The sequence below is a fragment of the Perissodus microlepis genome, chromosome 12 (assembly GCF_051167445.1).
Source record: "Perissodus microlepis isolate ML-2025 ecotype Zambia chromosome 12, ASM5116744v1, whole genome shotgun sequence".
NCBI classification, from domain to species: domain Eukaryota; kingdom Metazoa; phylum Chordata; class Actinopteri; order Cichliformes; family Cichlidae; genus Perissodus; species Perissodus microlepis.
Window position 1 is genome coordinate 30,573,260 of NC_140472.1, and position 17,060 is coordinate 30,590,319.

The window sequence follows — 17,060 nt, forward strand, 5'->3', positions numbered from 1 at the left end:
ATGTTTTTTAGGCCAGCCATTGTTAAGCCTTTTGATTAGAATGTGTGGGTAGAGCTTAGCAGGACTGGTGTTTCATTTCTTATTTCACACTTTTCTCTTGAGTCTGCTCTCCCTTTTGTTGGGAAGAGCTTGTGTTGACTGCTTTTCTCAAAATGTCAACTTCTGCGATCATATCTGTAGGAAAAACATGCACTTGTAAGTGAAAGAGAGCAACGGCATGCGGATGTGCCACTTTGATCACCACAAAGAGGCCATGAAAGCTGGGGAATGCTTAATATGTTGGCCACTGAGGAAGCAGAAATGCAAAAACTGCACAGTTGGTGAAAAACCACAGAAGTTTCTACAAAAGGTGAATCAGAATGTGGGCGTTGAGCAATTGCTCGCTGATATTCTACTGTTCTTTTCTTTATCACTTCTCAGAATCACTCTGATAGCACACACTCCTCTCTTTTGATCTGCAAGGTTTGAGCATATTTGAGAAAGTTCACGTGGCTTTTGGGTATGACCACTTCACAATTATTGGGGGCTGTGCTTACTAAAAAGCAGAATCTGTAAAAGGCTTAAAGGAGAAGGCCTCTGGGATCTTGTTTTATTTATGCCAAAAATGCCTGGCCACAATTAACCAACCACGACCATTCTGAATGTCAATTTAGGTCATTTTCTACCCTCACAAAAGCCCTGGACTTGGAGCCCATAAAGGAGAAAAAAGCTGATGTAATGGGTTTAAGAAAATCTCCAAGGGGAGTCAAACCTCACCCACACAACTCCAACCAACCCCCCTGCCCCGCCACCACCTCAGTCTAAAATCCACTCTTCTGAAGTGGTCACCACCTTCGGTCAACATCAAAATATGATACGCAGGAACAGCGGCTCTGAAACTTTCAATGGTAGAGTTAGTTCGTAGACGGAGGAGAAGCATTTATGAGGATTTTTATTTTGCAAGCCCCCCCAAAAAACAGATGAAATGTTTATGATTGACTGATTTGGTGTTTGGGATGGGGGAAGGGGAGCAGGAGATGAAGGCAGAGGGAAGAGGGTGAAATAGAAAGGAGGGGGGGAAAGGAGGGGGGTAAAGAAAAGAAATCCCAGCCTTGGCACACACACTCATGCGCGCGCGCGCACACACACACAAACTGCAGTGTAGAGCACAAAAGAAACCTGTAACGCCTCCAGATTCCTTCTAGTCGAGTATCAAAGACATGCTTTGGTTAAGAACGAGACTAGTGCGCAAGATAGCACCGAGTGAGCCAGTGAACACAGCACTGGCTCGGTTGGGTGCTGTGAGTTAATCTCTCAGATGGGATTTTTCTCCCTTCTTCTTCTCCACCCTCCTCCCTCTCTTTGGGGATATCGGTATTGCTGTGTAGCTCTGAATAGAGGGACTTGTCTAACCTGATCACTGGTCAGAAAAAGCACAGGGAGAGGTTCAAAAACCACACGCAGAGACGACTGCTGCTTTTAAGTTTGGACCAGTGGTTTATCCCACCTCTATTCTGCCTAGCATAGCTCTTGTCCCAGACCTCCTAATACTTGAAAGAATCTTTTGAAAGGGCGCTTTAAACTGAAACTTTAGATGAGAAGTATGGTGGGATTTAAAAAACAAAACAGTCTTCTTTAAGTTAGCTTTGTGATGACTTTATCCTGTTATTTCTTCAGATGGATTCATAGAAAATAAGTGTGATGTCTCTAAGGTGTCTGCCAAACTAACAGCCCACACCTCATAATTCTCTTTACAATGAGAACATTAATGAATAATAGACGACAGGAAAACACATTTCCAAAGCTGGACAGAAAATCTAGCTTCCACCATATTTGTGTTTCCGAATCACCGTTGGCTTCATTTGAGGCAGTGTGGCTTAACAGTTAGGGCTCTGGCTTACTGATCAAAAGCTTGAGTTTTTGAGCAAGCCCCTAAACCCTGTCTGCTCTGAGGGCTGGGGGGGATCGTATCATGGCTGACCCTGGGCACTGACCACAGCTTGCTAACAAACTAATAAACTATGCAGAAAAAGAATTTGACTGTGCCTGTAATTTATATATCACTAATGGTTATATTAGTATTCGGAGACGTCATTGATGTGATCCATGTCTGTGGTTACTAAAAGGCTATGATGCAGTGATGGCTACCCCTCATCAAAACATGAATGGCCCCACAGAAAAAGCTGCAGCTAGGCTTACAAATACGATTTCTTTGATCAGATCTTGAGGCAAAAACATCCAGGAGCAACTTGTCAAGACTGTAGCGTCAGCTTTTTAGTTATGTAAAAATGATGACTTTCTTATGGAAGCCCGTTTCCGCCACTAAAACAAAAGTATCCATAACTCGAAATTTCGACTAATCTTTCTTGAAATTTCGAGTTATTTTCTCAAAATTTCAACTGATTAACTTGAAATTTCGAGAAAAGTAGCTTGAAATTTTGACTAAAATTTCAAGTTAGCGCTACCGGTCAGTAATCTACGTGAATGACATCATTTCCTTGTTACCCGGAAGCTGAAGCCCTCAGCTACAAATGCTACAGCTAAGCTAGCAGTATCACAGCCAGTCATGAATGCACAAATTGCTGATTATTTTCAGCGTGACTTCACAAATGATGAAATCCTTGTGTTATTAGCTGAATCACATGGCGTTACTATCAGCAAACGTACTCTTAAAAGCGCCAATTAGTTGCGATCCGGTTTTGAGCGCGCATTCCACGTAGATTACTGATTGGCAGAGCTAACTCGAAATTTTTTCGAGTTAATAAGTCGAAATTTCGAGTTATGGATACTTTTTTTTTTTTTTTTTTTTTGTGGCGGAAACTGGCCTCCATACTTTCTAGTTCAGGGAAAGGGTTGCAATGACACTCGACATGACATAAACCCATGTGTCACAGGAGTCCTTGTGTTTTATATACAAATATAAAATAGCTTTCAGCTGGTGCACAGTCAAGGTCAGTGTGAATATTTAGCATCTGCATTTTGCATAAAAGGGGGAAAATGGGGATAAATTAAATGTAGTTGTTGAAAAAAGTGCGACTAAAGTATTTACCGAGCTGGAGGCTCAAGCGCTTTTTACTTATCAGCAAATATTCCACTATGTTTACCGTGCAAAGCTCTGGAGGCACATATTGTATACGCATTGTGTCCATGTGACCCGGGCTTTTCCTAGAAGCTACAACAACGAGAACATAATTGGCAGTTTGGAAAGCATCCAAATAGCTTCCTTTGCCCTTGCTCTTTCCATCAGGATCTTCCCTTAAGGAATGTATGTAGAACGCCGCATGCTGATAACAGCCCTCCCTCCACCTAAGAACCCTTCATTCTGTTTCCCATTATTCATTAAAATGGCTCTGTCTTTGTTTATTTATTGTCGTTTCCTGTGGAATATCATTAGCTAGATGGAGCGCGTGAGCTTCTGGGTTGCGCTTTCCTTCTCTCCCTCTGGTTTGTCATGAAAGGTGATCGTGCAGCCATTCACAGAAACTAGAGAACAATCAAAAGACAGAGAGGGTTCAGGAAAAAGCCAAGCAAGCCAAGAAAAAAGCAGACTTGGGGAAGTCGTCAGAGGCTGTTCATCAGTTTTCACTAATCTCTTCCGATGGATATTCCTCCCTGTTTTGTTTAAGTGTCTCTACTTTTCAAACAGAATCACAAGGCTAATTGCAGGTGACACATAACACATTCCACATGTGGTTTAATGGTGTCCCCGCTCTTCATCTTCTTCGCTCTAAGTGCCGCGTGACCTTAGCCATATGACCCGGAAGTGATGTAGCTGAGCATTTCCTCTGGTGTATTTGGAACCCCAGTAAGTGTTTCCTAAAGAAAACAAGTTGGAGGCAGCTGAAATCTGAAACCACACTAATGCTGGCTGCCTCCCCACCTTGGTTCGCTCTCTCCCAAAACCCTGTGGCCACAGGGGGAAGCAGAGGTAAGGTGGAAGGGAAGGGGGGTGAGTAGCTCTTACTGTATGAAACCCACTTTGTACACATTCATTTAAGTGTGTGAACATGCGCATGTACTGTAAGTCCAGTTCACATTCCTCTCAGCTCTGACTGGCAGGGAGCTGCAATCCTCTGCAAACACACTGTGTGGTGTGAGCCAATATTCAGGTTGGCCTCGTCTAGCCAAGCCCTGACAGACACCGGCATGCAAGGCCAAAACGGCTTGTTTGTGCAGTTGTCGTGCAGAAGGTCATTCGCTACATTAAGTGTGTGCGAGGACAAAATGAACCTGACCTTTGGAGAAAGCCTTGTATCCCTCCTTTGAGAGCAGCTGGATTATAATACTCATCTCACACTGTAACTGTCACACATACGCACGCACACCCCAACACTGTGGAGGCCATCGTCTCTCGCTGATTTAACGTTTGGCTCTCTGCTTTGATATGCCAAGGTTGCTATACAAATTTCACAAGTGACTTTGGTCATCTGAAGTGGTTCCATCGCCTAAACTGCATATCTGAAAGCATCTTTCTGATGCTGCATTGCTACAGACAAGCACGAGCTCCATAAGCAGTCTCTGCTTCTTCTTTGACATACTGCATGTCCAAAATTTGGAAGTTTTCTGCAGTTTTATCCATTGATCAAAGTCTGATGTGACGATCATAAAGTTGAATTCACAGTCCTGAACAAAGCTTTGTTTACCTGTTCACCTGTATTCTCATTCTTTACATCATAAATGAAATGCAGATTATGAAAATGCTCGTACTTAAAAGTCTTTAAAAGAATGTTTCAAATTCAAATTTTGTGAGGTTTACTGTGTTTTCTGACTAATTAAATACAAAAGGGTTGATGAATGCTTAAACTTCGGGGTCTGGACGAAGTTGCTGCCGTGCTGGACATTTGAGGGCAGGGTGAGGGGAGGGGTAAAGGAGGGGAAGGGTAGCATGGGCCTATACACTAATCCCATTCCAGCGGGCCAAGCGGCAGCAGCTTGCATCGCATTCCACAGCTCTGCAAGCTTTTTAGGGTGGGGGGAGTAACATTCCTCTATAGCCGGGGCCATCAAAGATGCCGCACAACATCAAAGGCCACTCATAGCCAAGGTGTTGATGACTGCAATCCTCCGCTCAGTCCACTTTTAGCAGCCTCAACCCCTTAGCCCTCCAACACATGCACACATAGAGCAGGCAGGCTGCGCCAAGCATGCTCACCCTCCTTCCTCCCTAGACTCAGTGGCCATTCTGCAGCATTATTAATCACTGCTCATTAAGTAGTGACATTGACTTTTGTTTTATGGAGAGAGTTGAAGGAGGACGAGCCGGGCTCGCTGCAGCAGGGGTTACCACTAATATTTGGGGTGGTGCTGGTGGTAAACATAATAACAATCCATGAGCACTTAATGCTGGTAATGTGGAACACAATCAAAAACACTGAAGTACTTATTGTTCTTTTTTTTTAATGTATTAAAAGCTTTTTTTAATGCAACCTTCCTCAGCATTCTCAGTTGCCTTTTAATAGGGTGTGAACTATTAAAAGGCAACTGATTTTTGTGGTCACATTTGCCACAAAAATCTGAAGGATGTGACTTTTGTCCTTACTCCTGAGTTCCATTTCTCAAAGTGTCTTTTATCCCCTGCAGTGTTCAAAGTGAGCAGTACTAGCTATTGTTAATGTAGAAATCGAGCCCACTAGTAATAAACGGCAAAAAAATGACCAGCAACAATACAAAAACAACACAAGGAAGCGGGGGGCGGTGCTCTGAATTAAAATAATAAAAACCAGCTTAGCCTGTTCAGCTAGATGCTACATTGAGTTGCAAGAAAAAGCAATTGTTGGATTTAGTAGTTAAGCTGACGTTAGCGAGTTGAATGGGATCATTTGGAGTGAAGCCCATCTGGTCAAGTGGGAACTTGATGGGGCGAAATTATGTTCTGCATCATTAATTCAGAAACCATTGTTTAGTTTTGAGGATCAAAATGGAGCCAGCTTTCTCCTGGATAGTTTTCTTAACTCAGCTGAATTGCAAGCTTTCTCTTATAGCAAAACACTGTCCAGATTAGATGCGTCATTGCAATTCCATTTTCTTTTTATAAAACAATTGATAGTAGTTGTCACCTTAAGGTGCTTTATATTATATGGTATGTTGGGTAAGACCCAGCAATATTAGAAAGAAACCTCAACAATAAGATGACCTCCTGTGAACAAGCTCTTGGCGACAGTGGGAAAGAAAAAATCCTTTTCGACCGGAAGAAAACTCCAGCAGAACCAGGATGAGGGAGGTGCAGTCATCTGTTCTGTCTTGATTGCAGTCCGTAATAAATAATATAAACGTAAAGCCAAGGTGTCTAACGGTTGCTAACTAATAATAGCTTTCTTTCGTAGCCACGAGTGATGCAGGATGGAGGTGGTTAGCCACGTAGCTATAACTTAAATACTTGGCATGTATTTAGTACTTTTTGTTGTCGTGGCCATGATTGCTTTATTGTGGTACTGAGATCTAAGAGGCATCTACACAAGAAAACATTTTCTTGTAGCGCATCACTTTCTTGCTGACAGCTGATTGCTAGTGGACATTTCCAGTTTCTGGTTGCCTAGGTAACTATCTGATGTATTCAGCTTAATTTCTGAAATGCTGATCACGGTTCACTTTATTGTTGCGAGTGCCATCAATAGCTGATGTTTTGAGAGCAATGCATATAGTACATAGATCCTGTATGTTATTTAACAAGTAAATGAAAAGTCCAAATTTATTTCAGCTTCTCAAATGTGGCAAAATCAGATGCTTTTCTTTGTTTCACATAATGACTAAGAATTGTGTCACTTTGGGATTTTTCACCTTGATTTGATCGAATAATTATTTTGGCGACATCATCTCCAACTTTGTGAACTTTGTCAGGACAGTTGTGGAAAAAAGATTACGTTGGAGTTTTGTACTACAGCTGTGCAGTTGTGCGCTGTATAGAATTAATGAGCCCCATTTCCCTTTGCTTGTTACACTGTTAGTCATGCTAATTAATTCGCAGTGGCACCTTGATGCCGACAAATAATTTATGCATGTGTTCACCTACTTTCATAATTGTCCTCATAAGGACAGCGGCATCTTGCACATGGAGACAATATGTTTGCTCGCTGTTGTTCCTTTCTTTGATCACCATGATCTCAATTGTTTCCACTCCTCCCCCCAAAAAATGGTGCCATCCAACCCAGTGTTGACCCCTGAACTTTGTCAGCCTGTCCTTTGTTCATGTCACTCTAGGTTTTAAAGACTGAAGAGCTGAAAGTGACACCAGAGAGACTTTTGAGTGTGCGTACACACACACAGTCACACACACGCCATTGATGGTTTCGGGATGCACTCGCCGAGAGTTAATAGAGTCACAAGCTCGGCGTCCTGCTCAGTGTTAAAGCTGTCAACCCCAGTGCCTTGTGCTACATATCAGGACATTTACATGATATTGGGTGTCCTCTGCCAGTGTCCCCTGCTCACACTGAAACCATGACACTTGTTTGCTTTGCCCGTTGCTATGAAGATGGTGTAGAGGTGATTTTTTTCAGGGGAGGTTAAGAGGCGGACTTGGAGTAGAGGGGGGCAAACGGACAGTTGATGACGGCTCTGAGGCTCGCATCACAAAGCTGGCTCGCTTTGGGCATGGCCTTGACATTACAGCTTTCTTAAGTCTAAGTGATCAAAGTCCAACATGTAATTATTATTGTTGGATCCTTTTTCTGTCAACATTATTTTGTTTATTGCCCTGCCTTTGTTGGCTGGTTTATACCACCAAAATAAAAGATGGCTAGCTTGGCTAATTGTTCTTTTGGTCCCAGTGGAGAAGACAAAAGGGAGGAAGTCTTCATTATTTCAGAGGAGAAGCAGAAGGATCCCTTTACAGCGATAATGTTACAGGAGGAGGAGTGTCAGCCCCACCTGTATGGCCCTCCCAGATGCTCCACTGTAACTGGATCCCGCTCCCTCTCTCCTCAAGGCTACCAGCCCTCTTTGAAGTTATTTCTAGTGCTGGGAAAGAGGGGCAGAGAGGGATTGAGAGGGGCAAAGAGTGACTGTAAAAGGGGAGGTGTGTGTAGCGTTTTACTGGATGCATTTGAGTTTGTAAGTCTATTTGTGCATGCTATACATAGAAGGCTGCAATTCAAAACTCTCCTTTCTTGTGCTCACCCCCCTCAGTGTGATCTGACATTGAACTTGTGTAGCGGGATCAGAAGACTCGCTGATGTATACTTTTGTTTAGCCACAGTCTGATGTACTGTGGAGCAAATTAAGTTCAAAATAAACCATAGCTACCACACACACACGTTGATGGATGCATTGAGTGGGTAGGGGTCATTATTTTGCCCCAGAACACTTTGACACTTGGACTGTATGAGCAAGGGATCGAACCACTGACCTTCCAATTAGCAGACAACCCACTCTACTTCTTCAGCTCCAGTCGCCCCAATTAATCAGCTAATTGGATTGTCAAGATCAGGGTTAACTTGGTCTAATTTTTCATGCGTAGCCAGATTTGTCCCCATCTAAGACTCATGGTTAAAGTAACCTGTCTGCAGCTGAGGACGCTTAGTGTAAATCCTCCTGGTAAGGTCTCCGAGTGTCTGTTAAACACGCACGTTTCAACCCGCACTAGAAGCTTAACCTCATAAAGCCTGAACTGAAGCGACCTGCATAAAGAGGTAGACTGCTTGCTTCACTCGGGGGGGTTTGGGTCATCTTTTGGATTAAGGCTCAGTGTCAGACTGATTGGCTTCCTCTGTGTGTCTAACGTGATGTCTGAGCTCCTCAGGGTTCATTCAATTTCTCTGAGTCAGTGGGGAATGTGTGATAATTAAATAGAGGTGATGTGAAGCAAAAAAGAAAAAAAAAAAAAGAGGCATCTCACGTAAACAGATGACAGCTTGACCTTTTGACATTTGAATCTCAGTCAGATGTTACTTCTATGTTTTCCTTGCAGGTGCCTACTATAGGTCATATGAATGAAAACTGTGCCTCGCAAATGTCGTTAGTGTTCTCAGCTTGTTTGCTTTTTGTGTTTCTGTAAATGCTAACTTTTTAAGAGTGAGCTGGCTTTCATGAGTATTTGCGTTTCCCATTTATTTGAGCCACATTGGCTCACAGGAACTGCAGCTCATATACTTCCACTTTTAATACGTTTACTGGAAGTCTGACCTGCATTTACTGGGACAGAGAGTTCATTTGCGGCCTTATGATTAAGAGCTGGTGTGCTTGTGTGTACACACACTTGCAGAAGACATCTGGGGGGGTAAAACACCAGCGTGCTTCTAATTGGTTGAAGTCTCCTTCCACGTCTGGCTTGCAGGGGCGTTTGGGGGTGAAGTTGACTGCATCCTGACCACACCACAGTTTGAAGTGGCTGGTGGTGGAGCTGGTGCTATGTTGACATTGTGGTGGTTTGTGTGATTTGGCCCGGCTTGTTAGCTGGATGTTACACAATTGAGCATCCATGTTATGTGCTGGTTTGCATGAAGACTTTTGAAGTTGTTACTGAAAAATTTAGACTTGCTAATTTGGTTTACTTGGTAAAATCTTCAGTGGTTATGACTGTTGTTTTCCTGGAAAGACCTGGAAGATTTGAATGGGTAGTTTTTAGAAAGCTATAAGCTATAAATAAAAATTAGTTTAATTTAGTTGCAGAATCAGCCACCTTCATGCAGTAAGAGTGAGCTATAAATTCTATTATGAATACATGAGATTATTACTTTAATTGCTATACTCATGTTATTCCTTCATATTATGCAGTGTTGTCTTTGAAGGTAACAGTTTCTAATTGAAATACTCAATAAAAGGCTGTTAACCGTTATTGAGTAAAACCTTATGATATGATTCATGTTGTGTTTTTCACTGCTGGATACTGTGAATGTGTGCAGATGTACTGAGGCTCAAGGTTGTTTAACTGTGTGTGGAGCTTTGTGTGCGCTCTGCCTGTCTGGCTCTGAACATGCTGTTGCATTCCAGTCTGACTTAGCCATTTTCATGACTGTGTTTTGAGACTCTCAAAGACAACACAGTTCCCAGGGGAGAGTCTGTGAGCCGTGATTAGACATACCCACCTTGCCATTCCATCCCCACAACCCTCAACACAAGAAACCGGTGTGTTATTCCAGGAAGTTGACAGTATTTTGGTAGTGATGGCGGTGAGGAGGATGAAGGACCTGGCTGAGTCAAAGGCTCGGGGGCTGTGCGTGAGATGCTTTTCCACTGGAGTGAATAAGTCACCCCTTGGTCACCCCGATATGTTTCACGCTACAAACAAACCCCTACGCCTGTTCTCAAACAGTGAGATACGTAAACACATGCACGGCACCGGGGAAGCAGGTGGGTGCGAGGACTGGCTTCCTGCCCAGGTTTTTCTTCCTCTGGATTTTGTGTGCTTGTGAAATTGGTGCCAGCTCCTCTTCCAAAACTTTATAGGAGGAATCGGTAAACGAGAGATCTGCGTGGTTAATCATTTAGCCAGCTTCAAGAACTTCAAATACAAACTGTCGTGCACTTCCACTTTGTTGTAACCGAGGCTTATTGTCTGCGGCCTGTAGCTCATTAAAGGAAGTGTTGGAATTCAGATTGAGTAAAATATTGGTGTCAAGAACAGACAGTACATGCAAGTCTATAAACATGTATAGATCGGTTTAGCTCAGGGATCATCCCCTCCTACTTGCTTTTGATGTTTTTGGCTCCTGCCGTGTTGTAGTATGGATGGCTTATTGCAATGCACCATTTTCAAGCAAGTGCATCACTTTAAATAAACATGCAATTCAGCAGCTTCTTTTGGAATTTTAGATTCTGGTACCCTGTGAGCATCAGCTCCCCTCCAGTTCACAAGGCTTTCCTTGCTGGTGGTGCTAAAAGCACGGTTGGAGAATAATCTTTTTGAAGTTTGTGCTTTGTTGCAAAAAATAAAAAGCCTTTTATTTTTCCGTGTCAAAAATAGATTGGAAAGAGTTATAAACAGGACTTTTTTATTTTTTTTAAGTTGAGTTAAAGTGCTGATTATGACTTTTTATGTTGAGCATTCCTATTTTTCATCTTGTTAGGATACCAGAGGGAATGGAATTTGTAAAAAGCACATTAATACACAGCAGAGGGGGAAAAAATGTAACTACCACTTTCACAGAAGCGCAATATAGTGTGGCGAGGGCAAGGTAGGGCGACTGTCTTGGACGTGTAAGAGGGAAAAGGGGTAATGGGGGGCTGTAACTGGGGCCACCAATAATTTAGAAGGAGAGAGGGAAAAGGGGTGTGGCAAAGGGGAGGGGAGGGAAGCGGGATGGGGGAAGCAGCAGAAGTGGTTGTTGTACGATCAAAGGCTGAGCGAATTGTGTCACAGACAGAGTGGGAAGAATAGCATTGAGTGGTGTGACTTGCATTTTGATTTCCTTTGAGAGCTTGGGGGGTGCGAGTGGTGATGGTGGGAGTTTTAAGGAGCACGGCTCTGTTTTGATCCCATTACCAACAGTTATCAGGTCACTTGTTTGACCATTAAGGATCTCTGAGTGAAAGATGATTGTGTGATGTTCTTATGAGTCATAATGTGTGAAAGTGTTTGAAAATATTTAGATTAAAGTATGAAATGTATTCATCCAGTGTTGCTATAACAACCAGAGTGAACTGGTGCACTACTACAACAAAGTTTGCGTCAATTTCCATTTTATACCAGTGCTGAATATTAACCATGTCTGCAGGTGGTTCTCCAGACAGAGGTGTAAGATTGGTCGGTGGGGGGGTGTGACTAGCTTGAGAGACAAGCCGAGTTCAAATCCCCGCCAGGACTTTATTGCGAGTGTGGCTTGTGTAACAAGATATTCATGTGAAAGGCTGCCTCCCCAAGGGGCAGGACAGATGGGGTAGAACAAGAGATGCCCCCTTGTGGTACTTAGGGAGTGCCTTATGCCTTTCCTCCAAACCTGGGGTACGAAGCAACGGAGCAAAGTGGAGCACTTCGGTGCTTCCAGCAGGCTGAGCTGGTTTGATTTTTGGGGCCTTGCAGGGAAAGCTAGCAGTTGGAACACAAGAGAGAACAGTCTCTGTCTTATTGTGTGTTCGTGGAACTGCGCGTGTGCGTGAACGCACGTTTGCATATGTGCTCGTTAATCTTTTGTCTGCTCGGCCAGTAGCTGTGACCCACTTCGCAAGATCACCTCTCATCTCTCATCCAAGTCCGAGCTCCTTTTCCTTTTGCTCCCCATCCCCACATCCATCAACGCATATACGTCAACATCTGAGAAAAGAAAAAAAAAAAAAAAGTCTCTGTGGTGGAGATAATGGTGCAATGGCCAGGCTCTAAAATAACAACATGGTGCACAACAACAACACTGTCCCATTTGGAGTCCAAGTGCCCCCGCACAATGGCCTAGTGTTTAGGGACCAGGGGCGCAGGCGGGGCTCCCCACCACCATCCAAGCTGTTAGACAAGCCGGAGAGAGAGGTCATAATCACAGTGCAAGCAGGGCTACGCTTCCCGGTCCTCATGTAGATCCACCACAACACTATCTCTGCGTCTTTCCCATCTGCACCCTTGCATCTTATCTAACATAACATCTAAAATGTTACCTTAGTTGACTGCAGTGTGCGGTATGCACAGAGCAGATGAGATGGTATGATTTGTACAGTGATGACATGTGGAGGGGGGCAGGTCGGGAGATGCTGGTTGAATGGAAAACTTACCAAGTTACGCACTTTAATCTTTGTCTTTCCCTTCAATTTTGCCGTCCTCAAAAAGCTGAGAGGGAAAATATGCTTTAAAATTATCATACCAAATGTGTATGTAATGTATACCTGCTCCGCCTGCCTGCTCCTGTCAGCCTAAGGCAAACGGTCAACCCGAGCAAGCTTTGCTCTACAACGAGAGAAAGGGCAGCTTTGAAAATCTGTTTTATGTGAAATCAGAAAGACAAGGTGACTGCATCCTGTGGATGTGTAAAAAGGTGTTTTGAGTCAGGAAAGCCTCGCTTGGTGATGACTTTTTATGTGTTTGCGCGCTGTTGCAAGAATGATCCACTTGTTTCAAAGGGTTGTGATTGAATGTTGGCGCTTAAGCTTTCATGTTTGAGCACACGTACTTTTGTCTGTGTGTGGGAGGTCTGAGGAGGAGGAGGATTCAAGGATGAGGATTTTTTTTTCCTGTAAAGGTGTAATTCAGGCTATAAGAGAGAAAACATGTGGAAGAGTAAGTGTATGTAGTATGAAAGGAGACTTATACTTACTTTCTGTCAAACATGTTAACAATGGTAGACGCTTATGTTAAAAATGGCCAAAGTTTCAAATAAGTTCAGCGGATGTACAAGTAATGATTAGAAGCCTAAATCAGGCTTCAGATTGCTCTAAAGTCCCAAAAAATGATATCATGCTAATTTCATGGTGTAAACATGAAGTCGCCCCATTAGGCAGTGGATTATGCTCACATGGGTCATGTAGAATGAGGTTAATAAAGTTGTGAAGTTTTGTAGTTTTGTAATTTGTCATATCGTAAAATTTATCGTTATCGTGAGAATACTCTGAAATTTCATGATATTCTGTTTGGGCCATATCAACCATCCCTAAAGTTAATCATCAAAAGTTACTTTAGTACAATCTAGGAATGCAAATAAGGAGCATAAATTGAGCATCTTAGGTTTTTCTAAATGTAATTCTAACCTTGATACCTCAAAAAGCAAATGATTTCTGCTGTCTGCTTTCGTGCTATTAAAGCCGATGCCTCTTATTCAGATTTCCTCCCTAAAGGCAGAAAGAGAAGATGCTACCTTGTGGAGCTCTAGCATGATGCACGTTGTCCACATTCCTTTCCTGTGACTCGAACTAAGTCCACTTGATTTGCATTTGACCCCATTACTATTAGCTAAGTCCTCCCCCAAAACCCCTTCAGGTCAGGGGCTTGACCTCTCAGGGTTGTGGAACTGAAGTGACTGGGCACTTTCTGAATTTCTCTTCAATTGGCCTGCTGCACAACCAACCTGCTCCCTCTGCGATGAAGTGGGGTTCAAAGGTCAGGGTTCACCAGTGGAAGAAGGGTATCTTGGGTCATCAGCAGTAGCCCCCGGCCCAGAGTAGCCTAAGGCTCGGCGCCACAGCGCTCACAGATTGGGGTGCCGTGGTCACTGGGTTAATACGAAAGCGGCCTGCAGGTCATTTGGCCCAGTTCTAATGCTAATACGCGAGCTTGTCTTTGCTGTGTTGCCAAGGTGGGGAATTGATCCAGGATTTTGGTGACTCCACTTGGTTACAGTTTTTAACCCGATTTTTTTCTTTCTTTTTTTTTCTTTATCCTGATAATTACAGCCTGACAGTCATGGCCGTCCTCTAACCATTCCTTTTTTGGTTTCTTTATGTTTTGTGCTGGAGAGCTTTTATATTTTTGTGGGTATGTGAAGAAAAAAAAGGACACTTAATGACACATAAAATGTAATAAAAATATAATAACCTGTAATTACACGCTTAGAATGAATTTGTTTTTTTGTTTTTTTTATTGTTATCTTTTAATTCTCCTCATGACGTACACATCTTTTGGGAGTGCATTCTAGCACATCCACAAGATTGGTGATTAGATTAGCTTTTAGCCGTCTCCTGATGTCAAACTGTAGAACAGAATTTGTTGTTTTGTTTTGTTCTTATTCTTTGAAAATCTTCCACTTTGCATTTTTCCAACCTTCTTCATCAATCAGTGATTTATGCTCTCCTTTATATGTAAACAATGTGTATGTGCTTGCTCTGCAAAGCAAAGAACTGGTGCATATTAGTGACCTTGTGTATGCGTTGACACCTGAAGTTACCTGATAGACAATGTTTGATGCTGCTCGAAGAAAATGTCAACATTCACTTTCCAATTTAAGAAGAGAAGATACAATGTAACCAGTCACTGTGCATGTATGCACAAGCACAATAGAAATGGCAGCAGCATTAATCATTTCCAGCAGTAACAATGGTAGTAGACTTAATGCACCTTTCCCTAAGTAGAAATTCAGTAAAAATGTGCCTGATCAGCAGATCCATGAAAGCACATAAATCCTGATTTTGCTTATGTTGCTGCTGTTCTTTAAAAGGTCTTCTGTATGTTTAGATTCTGGATAAGTTAAGCACAGAGAGAATAGCTCAGATGCCTAATGCTTTTAAATTTCATCATAGGTTAAAAGAACATTATATTCCCTATAAATATGAATGCATCCAAGAGATGTTTGTGCAGCTTTAAGCTTGTAATTTACCTCTTTGTGAGTCAAATTCAGAACGTGGGGATGCCAAGACCCTGAAACTTGATACATCATGTATGTCGGATGCACATTTTATTTTTTTAATCTTGAAGGTTGCACATTCTGACTTTTCTAATGTGATACTAGCTCCGTAGCATAGAGACAAATATTTATTTTTCCATCTTATTGTCTTTCCAGATGCATCCTTTGGGACTATGTAATAATAATGATGAAGAGGACCTATACGAGTATGGCTGGGTTGGTGTGGTGAAGCTGGAGCAGCCGGAGTTGGACCCCAGTTGTCTCACGGTGCTTGGAAAGGTAAAGAACTGCTTTTTTATGTTTTCAAGTTTCCGTTGTGCCACCGTATTAGTTTCTGAATTTGTCTTGTTTCCCGTTAATGTACATCCAATGACTATCCTTTCAGAAAGTTAATATATTACAGCACCTTGCTCTTTACTGTGCTACTGCAGGTTTGTTGAACCATGCAATAAAATGAAAATCAGCATTTAACAATGCAGGTGAGTCACTTTGACACCGTAATTCACTGTAAATTAGAAGCTAGCAATACTCTTTGATATTCAGAGCCCAAAAAACACCTTGGATTTTGCCATCTTGGGGCACAAATATCTAATAATTTGATTACTATTTGCCTAAAATTACAATAGATAGTCACCTGTCAACATGCGATGAAAGAAAAGTTATTTCCTTGCATTTGATGAAAATCCCTTTAAGGGTTTAGCTTTGATATAGTGCAGTCACTGAGACAATTCATGGAAGGATGGTTTAGTTTTATTTTGCTTCTTACTTCCCATTGTGGTCAGAACAAGAGTGTAGTGATCCCTCCCCAATCCCTATCCTCCCGCCCTCCCTTCCTCCAGTGCCCAGGCACCTCCAGTGGTATTTTATCGTGCTTTAATTAAGTGTTCCTCTTAATGGAATGTACCAACATTCCCCAGAGGATGAAGTAAGGGAGTGTTGTCCATAGTCTCATTTATCCTGTACATTCCTGGTGACAGAAAGAGAGCAGCCATTCATAATATCAGAAGCCCGCGTGCCATATAAACATCCTAATGGTGCACTTTGTTTGATGATGGTTTCTAGCTGACATATACTGAGACCTGAAAACTAATGTTATGCTCAAAACTCATTAACTGGATTTCATCAGCTAAATAGTCCTTATCGTGGCGACATGCCCACGCTTGAGTTTCAGCAGCACAAGTGGAAGAAATGGCACGTGAATAATACACTTAAACAGATGGTAAAACAGACATGTTTTCAGTCTATCAGATTTTTAATGGTAGGTAGTAGGCTGTAGTACTAGAAGTACAAGCAAAAACCTGACAAGGTCACAAACATCAGTCATTTCCCCTCCTGGTTTTTGATTCTGGCAGTTTTCTATAAACGCAAAGCTGAATGTGTGTTTGTCTTTTCTGTAAGCATACGAATCATGTCCGTATCATTAGATCAGCAATTTAATACAAGCAGGTGCATGTTAAGAAGGAAGAGAGCGAATCGGAGCAAGGTTGATCGTTTTTGCTCAGTCGTTCCCGTCAGATTATTCCTTTATACCATGTTTAAAAGAAAAAAGAAAAACACAGGAGAGACGGGATGAATGGAGGATACAGTTTGCACCAGTGTCAGATTCAGATGCACAATGTTGTGGTTACGTGGGATGTGTCTTAGCCAACTGAGCCATGGGGACACCCCAAGTTAGAGAAACCCACACCTTCTGCTTAGTGGACCAGGTCAGAGCTGAGTCCTAATGAGCTGGCCATTTTTATACATTCTAGATCTGATCTTTTGCTAAGGGACACTGTAGCGGTGATGGCAAGAACTTTGGCCTGTGACCTTTTGGCCTCTAGCCAGCCTCCCCAACTTCTAGGTCACTCTTGTTTCCTCTGTGTGTACTCAGCCAGGACTATAATTAGA

The 17,060-nt window shown here is 42.5% G+C and overlaps 1 protein-coding gene across 2 annotated transcripts in view; it reads left to right on the forward strand.

The window, feature by feature from the left end:
• znrf3 (zinc and ring finger 3) overlaps positions 1-17,060 on the forward strand; it is a 66,353-nt gene that overhangs the window by 19,755 nt on the left and 29,538 nt on the right. For both annotated transcript variants that reach the window (XM_084945820.1, XM_084945821.1), the window contains exon 2: positions 15,327-15,449. In XM_084945820.1, the coding sequence (XP_084801946.1) occupies positions 15,327-15,449 (123 nt within the window). The remainder of the gene's footprint in view (positions 1-15,326; positions 15,450-17,060) is intronic.